Source organism: Chlamydotis macqueenii, chromosome 10 (assembly GCF_036417535.1).
Source record: "Chlamydotis macqueenii isolate bChlMac1 chromosome 10, bChlMac1.mat, whole genome shotgun sequence".
Taxonomy (NCBI): domain Eukaryota; kingdom Metazoa; phylum Chordata; class Aves; order Otidiformes; family Otididae; genus Chlamydotis; species Chlamydotis macqueenii.
The window spans coordinates 1,746,586-1,763,150 of record NC_141565.1 but is presented as its reverse complement, the minus strand read 5'-3'; the positions used below and the strand labels follow the sequence as shown (position 1 = coordinate 1,763,150).

The 16,565-nt window shown below is 43.6% G+C and overlaps 1 protein-coding gene across 3 annotated transcripts in view; it reads right to left on the bottom strand.

Annotated features, from left to right (window-relative positions):
- Window positions 1-13,487, bottom strand: part of IQSEC1 (IQ motif and Sec7 domain ArfGEF 1) — a 146,229-nt gene extending 132,742 nt beyond the window's left edge. For 2 of the 3 annotated variants that reach the window (XM_086755443.1, XM_086755448.1), the window contains exon 1: window positions 12,818-13,487. In XM_086755443.1, coding sequence (XP_086611569.1) covers window positions 12,818-12,894 — 77 coding nt within the window. In that variant the 5' untranslated portion in view covers window positions 12,895-13,487. Of the gene's footprint in view, window positions 1-1,186; window positions 1,294-12,817 lie in introns of those variants that run through there. The other variant, XM_086755444.1, reaches the window with a different exon arrangement.
- Between the last annotated feature and the right edge of the window lie 3,078 nt (window positions 13,488-16,565).

The window sequence follows — 16,565 nt, the reverse complement described above, 5'->3', positions numbered from 1 at the left end:
GTTTTTTTCCCAGGACTTCTCGGACATTTCCAGCAGCACTGAGGTCAGGGTGCACATCTGTGTTGCAAAGACTCTTTCTCTGCATTTAAGCACTGATCCATTTTGTTTCAGGCTTTCCCTCTGCTTCTAAACCCAGATCATAAATAAAATTACTCTTCTCTTAACCAAATCCTCTCTCCGGGATTATGTCCAGTTTCTGTTACATTGACTCACTAGCTGGTGGGAATGAAGGGACTTTTTAGCTTTATTTTGGTATCCTGATGATAAAAAGCTCTCCACAGTCTCATTCTGGCTGTAATGAAAGTTCGTGCAGGAATTCAGGCTCTCTAAACTATTTCCTCAGCACAGAATAATTATGCAGTGTGAAATGCAGTAATTACTTAGATTATGTGATTTCTCAAGGGAAGCTCGCATGACAAAACGTACCATTCAAATCATATAACCGTGTAACGTGAAGAAATTATAGCTTGCTATTTTTAAATACATAAAATTGCCATACGAACGGACAATCACCAAGCATCTCACTTAATAGCTCCATTCCTGGAACAAACTCTCCTGGAATCCACAACAACTGCGCTTGGCAGGGAGCAGGCAGCATGTCAAACGCGAACCACTCAAAGAATGCGACCGGCGATGCACAGCAGCCACCGCCTGTCATCTGAGTGAAGTCGGCTGCGTTTTCGCATACCGCACACAGGTAAGATTGTGGCACTGCACAACCTCAGAGACATCTGAAACCTCTGAGTTTTATTCCGCTATAAAAGCCACCTCCTTTTCTCCCCACTTCCTCCTTGTCTGAAGCAAACAATGCTTGCGGTACACTGAGAACACATGCTGTATTGCTGGATTTGGGAGATATAATAAACAGAAGATAATGATAGGCAAGCATCCATGAAAATAAGGTTTCTTTCATATTCCAACGTCTGCCTGCTTCTAAATGAGACAGAGGGATTTTCACGACTCTGAAATCATGAAAACTCCACTTTCCTTGAAGATTTTTTGCAATAACCCTGTATTTTTCTTTTCACAGCTCCAGTATAAGGACAAGTAAGAATCTAGCCTAATAATCATCTCGGAGAAAGAGTTAACTGTGCAGGGTGAAAGAACACAAGTAGGACAGATGATCTTTAACACATGCAGTCTTCAGCATTACCACAAAATACAGTTCAATATACTCTCACCATACCTGATAGTCCTGACAGAAATGCAGTATTTCCACATCAGATTCCACATGGCACTGCCATCTCCCTTCATGACCTCCTCTGAAGCAGTTGCAAAGTGAAAAAGATTCCAAGTAACTCAAGGAACAAGTAAGTTTAGCAGCGCACGACAAAGTTAGTCCAAGGTTCACGCAGCAGCCAGGCACTGATTCACGATTTCCAAGTGATTCCTCCGACCTCCACTCAAAGGAACTCCGAGAGAAGCCAGCTTTCTCATCTGAAGTCTCGGGTTACTCCTTTCTTCATGATTTACTAGACTCACTGTTTACATTATTTGCAAGCCAGAAGAGATTATTAGAGGCTGTTCAGAAAACGACATATAATATTGCTCTAAGTTGTCACGTAAGAAAATCCTACCTATACAGCACCTTCGAAAAGTTATCCTCATTTCTTTCGCTTCAAAAAAAGTCCAGTAACACAGCCCTAGAAAATCACTCACGAGAACTGTAAATGCTTACCAAATAGACACTAAATCAAATGGTTGAGGCTGAGTAAACTCTCAAATGTTTGCAAAATTTCTTGTGTGCTGTGATAAACTTTTCAGTGCCAAGAGGAGTAATGAGTCATTTTCCAACGCCGTATTTGAACACACATGAAGTTATGACTTTCAACAGTGGATATCAGCTGTGACAGCTATAAATCACACAAAAAGTGAAATGGCAAGATTTGATAAAAAAAAAAAAAAAAAAAAAAACCCAAAGCCAAAAAATCAAACCAAACCCCAACTTAGTCATGATGCATATGAAATTCTCTTACTGTGCTGAAAGTTTATGGACAGGTAAAAGATAATGGGCTTTTGTCTTCGTGATGGAATATATCCCTCAGAAAACCCCAAACCCCATCCACGAGGCAGCATGCAGTTTCCCCGTGATGACGGGGATTTACGAGCAAATATTTACACTGATTTTTTTTTTTAATATCAAGCTGAAGAATTTTGCACATAGCTTTTCTAGGAGTAAGTTTAAACACACAGCATTTATTGCCAGAAGTCTGAGTAGCTCTCGGGCGGCAACGTACACTCACATGGAATCAGCCTTAGAGAGAAGTATTATTGTTGCTGTTGTAATTATTAATCTCGTTAACTGAAGGACAAGCCCTTTAAATTCTGCCCTGGTTTCTCCGAGACCACCCTGAAACTTAGAGTAGTTGCTGCCAGATTACAACTTCCTAAGCCTTTGCCAGCCCACCAGACCACACTCTCGTCTCCCCAAAGAGGTCAACAGCGCGATTACCAGGGGCTCTTCTGGATGAAAACACTAGATACATGTTTATATTATAAAACTTAATTAAGCAAGAAACTAAGTTCATGCCACTTCTTCATAGAACAGTACGCTTTCATGACTGAATGTCTGTTTTCTGTTGCACAACTTCATTCTGTATAAGACTTTTATCTAGGATCTCATGACCGTTACTACTCTTCTGAAACACATTCTGTTTCGGGGGGGTTCTGACAACTGCTCCTGGAGCAAGCTATTGATGGCTCATTAAAAAAGTCAGAATACTGTACATTTTAAATCAGCAGCTTAATGGAGAAGAATGACATTAAAAAACTTATACATCTGTTCTAGCATAATCATGGAAATACACTTCCATGATGGAAAAAGCTTCAGGTAGATCAGCTGAACCTTGTCCATTACCTTGACTTGCAAATTTGAGCGATGAAGCGTCTACAAAATAGCTTTTCTGATTTTGGTGTGGTGTACACTTGAAATATTTCATTTAGCATAAATAAGCTCATTATATACAGAATATAAAACTAGTATTCATCTTCTGCATAGTATAAAGGTATCAAATCACATGCTGAGTTGTGTCAGCTACATCTCTCTGAGCTTATGGTTGAGGCTTCAGTGTAATGGATTTATTTAGATTATAGATTCCTTGATTCACCTTCAGTTGCAATACTTTGATACTACCAGCATCTGCAGGAACAGTATTTTTATCTGTCTATCTAAAGATAGATTAGGGTGGATGAGAACTGCAAGAGAACATTATTTTAATCACCACCTTCATCTATGTTTCTAAAATCTGTGCACCACCTGTGACCAAACGGATTAAAATAAGGTGTCATAGCATCACCGGACAGCAGTGAGATGCTGTGGGGTGGTTCATCTGGGGGTGGTCGTTTTTTTTTAAACCATTGCTGCAGCATTTCCCAGGGTAAGGAGACTATTTATGAAATAGTGCAGAGACTATCTCAACCCCTGTCCTGATGAGCTGAGTTTGTCCACTAATTCCCAGTGAGACCAGGGAAAATCAAGGTAGCCCTCCACCAAGCAAGCGTTAATTCTGTAGGGAACGGCGGGCCCAAATTTGGACGAGCAAAGATCAAATAATATATGTCCAGAAAATGCAGAATACTATGCAAATCACATAATGAGTTAATAGGACCTGGTATTTCAGTTCTATGATTAAATCTCAGATGTAAATAAACGTTATTTATTCTGAGGTGAATAGGAAGAACAGATGGCGGTGGAACGCTCCTTGAAACGACACCGGAGAGGTAACGCTTAAACCCAATGGCATCCAGTGAAGCTTTGGGGGGGCAGGGAGAGCAACGCTGGGTTGGAGCAGGCGCAGGCACTGATAGCACCAGCTAATAGCCGCTGATTTCTGTACACACACAGATGTGAAGAACTGGTGATTAATCAAAACCTACGGCTAATTCTGTCTCTCATAATGGGCTGCCTTTTCTAAAAACAGCTCCTCTGTAATATTACCAAGGAGGCAACAGAACAGATATGAAAGAGGAACCTGACTGATCAACTATTTCTCACTATTAAGAAAAATCCTACTCAGGAGTAGAGGAACTTTTCCAGCAGCAGTAAGCCAGTAATTCCCTTTTGTTTTAGCTGTTGCCTTTCTTCCCCTTTGTTCGCAGCGACATTACTGTGCCTGAAACAAGGTGCAGATTAGCATATCAAATGATCTCCCTGTTTTGAAGCCCTGTTTGCTTTCGCTGTATGACAAGTCAAGATGAGCCCTGGCGCTGCAGGGGCCTTTTGGCATCATGTCTGCCTGTGACATGGAGTTTCCATTTTGTACATCCATCACAGCCTATTGTGATGATTCCAGTGACGATCTTCTCCCACGCTCACACGTTTGGCCAAGAAATCCCAGCCAGTGCAGAGCCTGTGGGCTGGTAACAGGGGCTGTTTGGAGACAGTTGCTGCCTGGCTGGTTTATTATTCCTCTTTGGGTGTGGCAATGAAAACTCCAGTTATCTCTTCCCCTTGAAATAAAACAACAGATTCCATTCCTAGGACATCACTGCATCCACCCAGTCACACTGCATATGGGACCACGCTCTGTATGAGGCAGAACGCCCCAAACAGATATTCCTAATTTGCTGATTCCTCTCACATTGTACTCCCTGGAAACCTTTATGAGCTGTGCCCTGCTTGCAAGCATCTACAGCACAGCTGTCATTCTCAGTGGCTGTGTCAGCCCTGCTGTGTCTGGACCCACAACAGTGTCCTGCTAATGGTTCCCGTACTACAAGCTGTCTTCGTCCTGCCAACATGCAACAGAAGGGCGCAAGAAGTTCTGCCTCCTTCCAAAATGTCTTCCCACTTCAGTACACTGGCTTTTCCAACCCCAGCATCATTATGTCTCCCTAGGATACCGAGTGACCGCTTTATTTGCGGCGGATGTATTAACAGGCATAATCACAAAGTGCTGCCGCCTGCATCTGAAGGTCACATTGTTCTTAGGTTTTCCCCAAGTTTACTTCCACACTTGTACAAGTGGACAGACCAGGTCTCTTGGGGCTGTATTTCACCATCTGTAAAACAGGGAAAGCAATTCTCAACTTTGTCAAACATTTTGCATCTTTTTTAGGAAGAGATCTTTAAATCAAACAGCTGCAATCACTAAGTCAAAGATGATGCTATGATACTGGTGCTCTCAGGTGGCTTAAGAGGACTGAGCGAACAGCTGGGGCAACCACAGAGGCGTCCGTTCTGAGCCATCCCTGCCTTGCTGACGGGTTACTGCTGCCTATTGCAATGTCAGCACAAAGGACTGGCTGCTGCCGAGCCGCTCCGAGCTGCAGTCTGCAGCACCGGCTGGAGCTGCTGATGCAGGTGAGTTTGCACCAAGACGACCTGAACAGCTGAGACAGGCACACATTTTTTGTTTTGCTGAGTGTACACAAAAGCAGTGAGCTGTTGCAAAGGAGTAAAAACAATAGGAATAATCAATATATCAAAAATACTGGAACAAAATTCACAGGAAGTTGTTTGTCAGAGCCCTCAACTTGGCCACTTTCAAGCACGTATCACACACCTCAGCAATAACAACAGGATTCTCCCAATGTTTTTGACTGCTGAGAGAATCCAGCAGTCAAAAAAAAAGAAGAAAAAAAAATTAGAGGTGAGGGTAGAGGGTAATGGACAGTAAAGAACTGGAGGATTTAAATCTATTTTCTATTTTTTACACTGGAAACAAAGCTGCTGTCGGCAAAGATATTAGAGGGGACATAAATCACTCTAAGTATATAAAATTGCTAGAGCTAAGGTTCCTTTACAAGTTGTAAGTGGTGGATTACTTTTAAATGATATTAATAGAAAGGCAGCGTTTCATCTGGAGTCTCGCATTCTGTTCTCCCCCTCCTGAGTTTCATTCATACTTTGCGTAAGAGCCCGCACGATAAGCAGAGGGCTCTGCTGGCACAGCCAGGGAGAGGAGCTGCGAGTGAAAAGCCCCTGTGGTGGAACTTACAGTGAAGCGGCTCCAGGAACCAGGCACCCAGAACACCTCATCTGATTTGCTTTTTGATAAAGTCACGTGCTCCGGATGCACACATCACTTTACACATGACACGCTTGCAGCCAAGATAATCTTACCACTTTAACGGTGCACTGGCTCATCCTAAATTAGGTTAGTGTAACGTTCCTGCGAAGAGGGAAACCTGTGAACTGCAGCCGTCAAGAGCGGAGAGGGCAATTTGCTTATTTTCCTGAAGTTTCTACCAGGACAAAATGATCACAAATGTTATGTAGATTATATTTATAGGTCATTTGACACAAGGAAAATGTGAATGTTAGAGCTAGCATGGTTTTGGTTGTCAGGACTGTTCCAGACCTATTTTTAACTTAGGTACCATTCCCTTTATACAACAGCTATTACCAATTAAGGATTGAAAGGAGTCTTACAAATAGATGGGTTTTAAATTTTTAGATTGAAAAGCATCCTGGCTTTTTAGGCAATTTAGGGTATCTTTAAACCTTCAACTTGTAACAAGTCAACATTTTTAGCAGACAGGACTGGAGGCTTAAATAAAATACTTTCACCACACTTTTTCCTTGACCTTCACTGTATTGTCTTTCCTTCCCTTTTAAACTTCCTTTTCTGATTTTCCACAAACATTCCTAACAGTCTGCAAAGCACAGTGCTTCCTGGGAGTTTACAGCAGGGACATCCACATACCAGGCCTTCTGTGGAACAAAGTCAGCATCATTTTGGCATTTTGATAAAGGGCATCCCCTCCCATCCCCAACAAGCTGGCAAGTTTGCATTGCTTCCAAGAGGCCCCTCCAGCAGCCTTCCAGCTGCGGCTTCTAACAGACTCCTCGTACGTCTCCAGGCCTCCACTGTGCTCCCAGGCTCCCTTTTCTGTGACTTAATCTTGGAAGACCATCAAAGGAAACTCAGAAAGCTTCCAATCCCCCTCTGCAGGGCACATGGCCAAACACACAATTAAAATGTGATTGCTCTAGGGTCTGCCCATCAGCTGCATCTAAATACAGCAGAGACCAGATATGGGAAGAAGAGCCTGGCAAACAACGTGCTCTCTAGGGGCACAGCTAAAGGGCAGATACCACCGGCTCCGCATCTGTGAGAGCCTCAGCACAGACACCACACTTCTTCAAAATCTATGAATCTCTGAAGCTGTGTTTGTGGAAGGCTAAAGTTTGCACAGGTGTGAAGAACGGAAAACCTGAGGACTCACAGATGGTTCCTGGGTGAAGAAAAGGAAGGTTTCAGAAAGGCTAGGGACTTGACTCACTGAGAACCACGGAGAGGCAGAAAAAAAAGGCAGGCACATGCACAAAGAACTGCTTCCGGTGTGAAATGCACTTTACCAGTCACAGCGGATGCAGGAGGCATCAGGCAGCCCTGTGTATTTGTGCAGGGTTTCTGCTCAGCAGTGCCCAAGTCCCGCAGCACACCTCGCTGAAATCACAGGACGGAAAGTTAAGGGATCCCGTAAGGTGCTTGTCCACCAGGCAGGAAGGAAGACCAGCCGGGAAAGTTACGGCAAACCAGGAGCAGGAATTTAAGGCAAAGGAACAACACATTTTGAACACTTGCATTAATTACATTACAATGAAGACTTCAACCAGATTAACAGGTGTTTGGGGTATTTTAATTTACATTTCTCAGCTTGAAATCACTTCACTTCCCTGAGTGCAGACAAGTCCTCTGATTGTTTTTAAGGCAATTTGCTACTTCATGCATTTATTTGAAGGCTTCCTATTAATAATTTTTATGCTGGATGTGGGAATATTGCAACCTGCACTGTTTTCAGGCTGTTCTTTAAGAGGATGGTGGATTCCGGGGGATAAGGAGGAGAGAATTGTATGCTCTCAGCTGCTCTGCAGTTGCAGAACCGTTGCCAAGACGAATCTCCGGAGAGAGCGCGCTGTGCTATAGGCGTGTGACTCAGCCCTGCTCTGGATGAAGTCACTGTCAAGTGAAAGCAAACTATTTGTTTCTAACAACATATATGGTGAACTCTCAACGCAAGTTCAAGACCAAAGCCTCAGAAATTTTTCCCACCCACTTTGTTATTGTTTTCTTTAAGATATTGCAAAGGAGCTCATGATTTAAATGACAGCAAGGAAAAAAGCAACCCAACTGACATCCCTGTCTGTCAGCGCTCAACAGAAGTTTCCTGCTTTCATGAACTAGGACCTAAGGGTTTTTTTTTCCCCCTGCTCACTGTTACTGATATTTGTCACTAGTATACAGCTATTATTTCCAGGAATACAGGAGTATAGGTTGTATATAACACACTACCTATTTTTTCTCCTTTAAGTCTGGTTTTACATATTGAATTTAATTGTCTGTAGCAATTAATGACCATTGAGTTCTTCACATCTTTTTTTATGCTGCATGTTACTCAAAGGAAACAGCGGTGTGCTCTGTGCCTGTTAGCAAGCATGTTATCTGCTACATCTGAACCCACCTCACACAATCCCAGAAGCAGAGTGCATGCTGTTAACACCAGAAACGAGGAACAAAGGCCATCAAAGTGCATTCTTTGTAACAAAGAGTTAACCTAGAGGACAATCCTGACATAGATCATTTAAAGCACATGCGCTGTCTTTGAAACTGCATCTAAATTAAGGCTGGCAATTCCTTTAATGGCTTCAAATGCCACAAATTTATCTTGGATAACAGGGTGGGAAAGGGGATGAGCACAGAGCTGCAGGTGCCCTGCGGAGCACGGTGTTCGAGGGGCTTTAACAAGCTTCTGACGCTCACTGTGTGATAATTCTAGTGTGGCAGCAATCAGCTGCTCCTACCAAGCAAATTCACCAGGCATTTTCATTTATAATCACCACTGAAACATCCTCATGGGACTGTATCATATACCAAAATATAGACCTGTTCTTGCCCAGAGACGGGCGTAAGCGCATGATTCAATCTGTCCTAAATCACAATGTTGGAACTGCTAGTCCCAGTTGAAGACTAGCAGCAACTTCAACTAATCCCTGCTTCAAACAAGCAGTCACCTCTCACTTTTCTTACTCCACTGGGGTGGCTGCACTCGGATCCTTGGTAGCAATGGCCCTGCTAGTTCTGTAAGAGACTCATGCCTTCCTTAGAGAGACCACACTGATGGAAGAAAAATGAAAAGCGAGAGGCAGTAATTTAAAAACTTTTGTTTGTCAAGCAACGGGGTTCCAGTAAAGGACCCTTTACAAACTTGGCACTTTCTTTATATTTTTTAAAATACTCTTATTTTAGCAAGAGGAGGGATGATGTTCCAGGAGGAAAAATCTCCCCAAAACCGCAGATTATAGTCGCCTTCATTGCCAGTCACAAATTTTCTCACCTTAGGCTTTATCTTTAATGCAATGCTAATGGTAACAATTTCTCGCTCGGGCTGTTACACACCAGCTGGCAGGAGCACAGCACGATGCGCCCACTGGCTAAAGAAAATCTGCACTTTCACATGCTAAACCTGAAGTCACGTGATTTTATAATAATCCATTGAGCAAAGCATAAGACATTGATCCTCAAAATCCCACAGAAACCCTACAGCGATGCGCTCATCTTATGCTTTGATCTGTTACAGAAACACATCTCTACACTTTCAGCATTTGTATTGAAAGGATGCCGACACCCAGCACCGAGTCGGGGGTTACACAGCACCGACCAAAACATGCTCAGTGTTTAGATACCCATTACTGGAGGCATCAGCATCGTTACCTCGCACTAACTTTGTTCTGTGAACATACCTGTGACGGGCAAAGTCCTGGCGACCGAAGCTGCTGCCAGATTTAAGAAGTGGACTAAAAGTGCAGTTGGTTATTTCCCCCTTTCCCTTGCTGTGTTGAGGAAACACACCTCACTGAATTGGCTCTCAAAGGACTGCAAACTCTACAGAAGCCCACTGCTCCAGGCTGGGCCGCTGCCCTTCACTGGGCTCCTCTCTAGGAACGCCGCATGCATAGCTTGTTGTAAGGAGTTTTGGAATTGGATTTTTACCTTGTATACCTGAATACATTTGAAAATTAGCACTTCAAAAGGCAAAAATTGTCCTAGTTTTACTCTGCCCCACCATCCAGTGCCCCAGCTGGCACTCACCTCCAGGCAGGGATGGGGACTGGGTCATTTGCCCTGTTCTCCAACCTTGCTCCCAGCCCTGTGGCTTGGGGCAGCAGGGACAGGCCACCACCGCACTCCGCCTGGGTCTCTCAGGAGAGTCTTGTTCTCAAGGGTTTGAGGAGGAACACTTCCCAAACAGCAACGTAGCCCTGCCACTCCGCTCCATACGTTCTGAGCGTATGTGTTCCCTGTGCAAAACTTGCAAGACCTAACACACCCTGCGTGGACTTCTCTTGAAGTCCCTGAATTTCAACACAGAAGCACAGTTCCATGCAAGTGGCTCCCAGTGCAAGACAAAAATTACACCATAAATCAGAATTGTCCAAGCCAGGCAACAGACATGATCTTACAAGACTTCCCTGAGTCACAAAAGCCAAAAACCACAGCTCGATTTCTGAACGTGGAGCAGCAAGCCACAGAGCTTCTGAAGCAACAAGAAACATTCACCAGAGTTTTGAGCACTGACTGCAACTGAAAATAAAAGTCATGCTCTGCTCAGACAGTCCACAAAAGGAAAGAGAAGAGTCACATTTCTTGTCATGTACGGCTTGCTAAGCGCTGCTGGGGAGGGAGAGCGCACAAGGAGCGATGAGTAGAGCTCTGCTGGCCAAGCAACGAGTCTGAGTCACCCCACAGGATCAGGAACACGTGGCTCAAGGGGGAGGCGGGCAGCTCTTCCACAGCATCCCTACTGCTGCTCCAAAAAGTCATCTGCTGTCATCGCACTGCCCGTACGCAGGGAAGGCTGTGAGTTTGGTACTTCTTCCCCCATGACTTGTTACTGCACCCCTTCACCTGAAGCCACAGCAGGTCACCAGGTACGAGCACTGGCACAAGGGAACGTCATACAGGGATGTCTGAAGGTTGCTCCTGCCCACGTTCTCTGACACATCTTCCTCCACACCAGCAAGGTGTAACAGAAGGCAGGCAACAGCCCTACTGCTAACACCAAACATTCATGTAGTAGGATCCGTGTAATGGAAATGTTACTGGAGTCCTGATTTGGTTATCTCATTTTATATTAAAAAAAAAAAAAAATTATATATATATACACACACACACATCCCCACCCCCCAGGCACACACAAAACTCTTCCCCACCGCCCCTTGGCTCTTTTCCAAGAGCACTTTAAACAACCTACAATTAGTAATAAACGTAATTGAAAGTAAGTCTCAAGAAATCTTTCTTTTTAAGATGAACCCCCTCAAATTCAGGGTTGTTATTCTGGACTGTTTGCTTTTCACACTTGTTTGTCACTGTGCTTTAGTCATGAAATTATTTCATTTAAAATGTGAGAAAGTTGCAACTTTCCTTCAACTCTTCTGTTCTCAAAATGATGAGCACAAAGAGCTTCTATCTGATATTTAAGTGCTTAAGTCCTCTTTTTACTTCTGTTCACCCAAACACACTGCAGGAGGAGGGCTCCAGCAATCCAGGTTTTGATGACAAATAAATTAACTATCTGGAGGGAAATAAATGGCCAGTCCTTAGCTAGTGCAGAGGCTGCCATCAGGAAATGTAGAATAACTCCACAGTACTCATTTGCAACAAAGCTGGGATTTCGCCAGGAACCCAAGACATAAAGCTTTAGTTCAGTTGTATTTGTGTCAGAACAGTCTGGCTACATTTCGATGATTTTATATGGTTTCTCAGCAAGGAAGACATTACAATGGGCTGGGAATAGGTTGGAAATTTTTTTGGCTTAGAAATGAAATCTGTGAAAAGCTGCAAGAGGAGGAGAATAAAGCTATCTTTTGAAACTTCACAAGCCAGTGGTCACAGATGAGGGTCCTATATTACTCAATGCCAGAAAGTGCGGGGCACCCCTTAAACCCTGAAAAAGATTGGAACAGTTCCCTTTTCCAGCCTTCAGTCACCGCATGAAAAATTCAACTGCAATTAGCATTTAGTACAAAGCACTTTCTGTAGGCTGACAATAGGTAGTCAGAACAGAAAGTGTACATAACAAGAACAGAATCCTATTTTAAAGAATTGCATGAAGCAATCCCCACTTTTTCCCCAGAAAATTCAAATAGAAATAATTCCCTCTGCTTAGCAGTGTAAATCAAGAGCAAGAAAACAGAAGTTTAGATTAAAAAGCAGCAGGATAAGTTCAGGGACATGTTAAACGGAATTGCTTATTTTGCTGTTCCATTAAATAGGCGAGCTGAATGCATCTGACACCCAGCGCTATTCTTTATCATCACTATTCACCATCCATCATTTCAGCCGCGCGTCAGACCTGCCTGGTGAAGTGCCCGCTGCTCTGAACGACTGTGATGTGCACTTTGTGCTGGGAGGGAGATGAAAGATGAACTATTATATTACTAAATATCTCAGGGAAAAAAAAAGGATCTTCTCTGCATTACATAAATTTCCATGACATTTCAATTAATCTCCCAGTGCTGTTTACAGTCTGTACACAACACAAGCTACCGTGCCTAAGGATAAAATACCAGAGAAGAAAGAGCGCTAATCGAGTCTGAGCTGAGACGATGGGACTTAAAGTAAATGTTAAAGCCAAACAGCATCATCACCTTTCACATCCACATGCACAGAGACAAAAGTGGCTGATAAGTAATGCAATAAAGAAGCAGCTTTACAATCTTTGTCACAAGTTCTCATTAATTCCCTACCACTCCCTTTCCCCCCGCATATTTGCCTTTCAGCAATCGAGTAGAACAGCAAGTAACAGCACTGGTGGCATCATGTGCAGCCACCCCGTTCTGAACAGCATTTCAGAGTTAATGTTTTCTTACCTTTTATAGAAACCGTGAAGAGGCTGGAGACATAAAAACTGCCAGTAATCCAAGCAGAAGGCCTTTAACTTCAGCATTTTCTCCTGCAGCTGTAGTCTGCAGCTAGGTTTGAACACCACAAGACTTCTTTTTGTTATGATTTGAATGACTCCAACCCAGTCCAACACACTCCTCTCCTTGCTGCAGCAGAAGTGTTTCTGATCACTAGCAACGCAGGCAGCAAGGCACGCACATGGCACAGCACCTGCACCGTGCAGCACCCCACTTTCCTACAAAGAGCCAGCCGCACAAAGGACAGGCATTCTTTGTACCGCTCTTTGATCCCAGGCGCAGTTTGTCTTTCCCAAAGTCCCCAATACTGCCGGGATAACCGTTATTACGCAGAAATCCCACTTCTCCTTTTGGCTATTTTAGGCCATTCTGAAAGCCCTCTGGTCAAGCAGCACGTATAGATTCCAGTTAAGGTTTTTGAAGGACCTCTGGAAAGCATTCTTAAAACTTCGGAAAATGCAAGCAATTATCTCAATCAGATCTGACAACAACTGCCCTATAATCACAGCAGCGCTATGATCACATCGCATGGGAGCTGCAGGCTTTTTTCCTTTATCTTTTTTTTTTTTTTTTTTTTTTAAAGAGCAGCACACAACTCTGTTAATCAGCTCCTCCTGTGTAAATCACATCAGCTCCATTGTCTGCCAGCACCTATGAAAACCGTGGGCTCCTTATGACAGAGGAGAGAAAAAAAAAAAAGGAAGAAAAAAAAAAAAAAAAAAAAAAAGAGACAACAGGCAGGCAGGCAGACCCTCCCCTCTCACAAACCCTATTATGCTTATCTTATTCCCAGCACACTTTGCCAGTTAGCGCTGTGTGAAGACGACCAATCACCCCAGAGCCGCTCAGTGCCGCCCAGCGACAAGGGCCAGGGCCGTGGGAGCCACTGGTACCGGACAGCGGGGCGGGGGGACAGTGGGCGGCCCCGGCCGGGGCGCAGGGCGAAGGCCTTGCAGGGAGTGCGAAGCCATCGGCTGCTGGCTGCTTTAACTGGAACGTCGACATTGGCAGCATCTTCCATTGAAAATCCCTGGCTAGACACAATAAAAGCAGGTTGCTTTTGTTCTGAAAAGACAGGACCCCAAGTTTAAATTCTACCATTTATGAAAGACTTTGGCTCAATTCTACCATGTTTTTTCCCCCCTCTTAACCTTTCCTCCCTATACCAACACATGCATTCACTTTTAAGGAGTGCCCCCATCTCACGGGATACTCTGAGCAACAGTTATTACTGCAGAACCACTATTTTGCAAGAAACATCACTGGCACAAGAGAAGACTTCAATAGCAATTTATCTTTTTTTAAAAAAAAAGTTTTTGTTGTGATTGTCAAGTAATAAAAAGTGTCCCAGTGGAGACTGACCAACTTATGTCCAGTTTGTTGCTGTTTATTTACTGAAACTACAATTTGGGTATTTTTCATTCTGCTGAGTTTTTGAAAATCACTAATAGCGACCATTTAGGCTACGGCTTGCACTAGTATCCCAGAGGTACAGGAGCTTCAGAGTTCAACAGAAAAAAAACAAAATCACAATCTGAAGAAATACTTAAACACAAAAAGTCTGGCACTTGGACAGGTGGTTTGGTTTTTTTTCCCCCTACAAAATCCCCTATTTAAAAATCCCCTGTTTAAAAAAATATGAAAAGAAAAATGGAACCCCATAAGCTTAATCGGAGGCTCTTTTGCACGCAGACATATCTAGCTCTGCAAGCGCCTGGATAATAAGCTATATTTAGGGATCCTTTCTGTTTCTGGTTTTACTCATTGTCACTGCTCAGTTACATAAGTGGCTTGCAACTTCTGAGAAAAGTGGTTTGTGTGAGTTCACTTAAATGAAATGATAAATATATTTGAGTAAGAATTGGCAGTTTCTTTAGTGAAGTAAAGAAACAGGTAAATTATGCCCAGACATCATTCAAAAACCTTCATGTCACACTTCGGTATATCCCTAAAAATACATTGTACAGTATAGGGTGAGTGGTGGAAGCAAAGAGATCATGAGAAAAGCAACTTGCATTAAAAAGCATGAACATGATGTGTGTTTGATTTGGGCCTTTTGAAAAATAATTTATTTTAAAAAGAGTCTCTTTAAAATCATCAATTGCCTGTGATGCCTGCGTTTGCTCACTGTGATCTCTTTCAGAGCAGCATCAGAGCTCGCACTGTTGGGTGATTCCTGGGAAAACACCATTGCTTACTTTTGAGAAGCAAGTCCCCTAACACTATTAAAAACTGTCAAAGTTCACGCCTGTGTTTCTTCCTAAGCTCATATTCCCTCGGGCTTCATTAGCTTGGCAATTTTCAAAGACAGCGATGCCATCACGCTAAGGATGTTTAGCTTTTCATATCAGAATCTTCCACCCCAGCTTTTCATCCCCAGTATCAGCCCCTGGTTTCCAGGGACAGCTTTATCTAAAGAGGAACGGAACGCAAGGCCCTTGAGATCCAGTGCCTCCTGCGATCCCCAGCCTTCCCCAGTCTCCCTGGTGCTGCCTCTTGGCTTGGGCTGGGCTGGTCCAGGACAAAGGCTACGGCACGCTGCCAAGAGGGTAACACAGAAACCTTTAGCCCCTTATTGCCAAGAACAAACAGATGGCAAAACAAATTTATGCCTGAGTTTTCCCTATTGGAACATTCTTCTGCCTGAATTTCTTGAGATTCCTATTAAAAAAAAAAAAAGGGCGGGGGGGGGGGCGGGGGGGAGCAGCAGCAAGGAATGCCTCGCCCCGTAACCAGGCAAAGCTATCCTCAGGATCGAGGAAGAAGAGGAAAGCCATACCAAGACAATTAAGCTCAGGAGACACCACTCAAAGACTTGCTCCTGAAATTAGACTTGGCTGAAAACTTATCCTTTGACTGTTCACATTGCAAAGCAATTTCTTTCTCTCCATCACATCCTTTCCAGAGGGGGGGGGGGGGGGGGGGGGGGAAGCGCTATTTGTCACCTTAATTACTTCTAAACACTGGACTTTCAGCGAGTAGAAGCTATGCACCCGTGAATTTTCTGACGGCAACCAGTGCTGATTATACTGCACTGCATGCAGAGAAAATGCTAATTAGCACTTTTGCAAATGAAAAGCACCATGCTCTCAACATGTTCTTTATTTTTACTTGTCTTCCAGAGGAAAACAACAAAGAAAATTAAGCTTCATCTCACGCTCACCCTGGATATAAAACTAGTTCTTTCAGGAAGGCATTTACTGAAACATTTGACATGGAATTCCCAGGCCTAACAAGAGCAGGAATTTTGGAGTGTGCTGCAGCTTCAGCACTGGTACCGTAAGTGAGCAGTTTGCTGAAAATTTCTACAGTTTGGAGTTTTGCTACACAGAGGCAGCGCTGGCAGTAGTACACCGAAGGCTCTGACAAGTCCTTCAAAAACAGCCACTAAAGAAAGGGCAAAGTGAAAATCACACAGTGCAATGCCTCCTTTTTTAGGGATGGTTGTCTTGTCAATCCGTGAGGCTCTGCGTCTGAAGTAAAACAATCCACTGATGAGGGAGAGCGTTGTTTAAAATAGCCCCAGCATGAAGTCAGCGCCTGCTAGAGTTACTAATACAGAGATTTCAGATGTTGGGGGTGGGGAAATCAGGAAAATAGACTTGTCTAGCCACATCTTTAACCCTTCATAAAATACATAAATTAAACAACTGTTATTTACTTACACCCTTACAGTGATATGCCAGGAACATTCCTG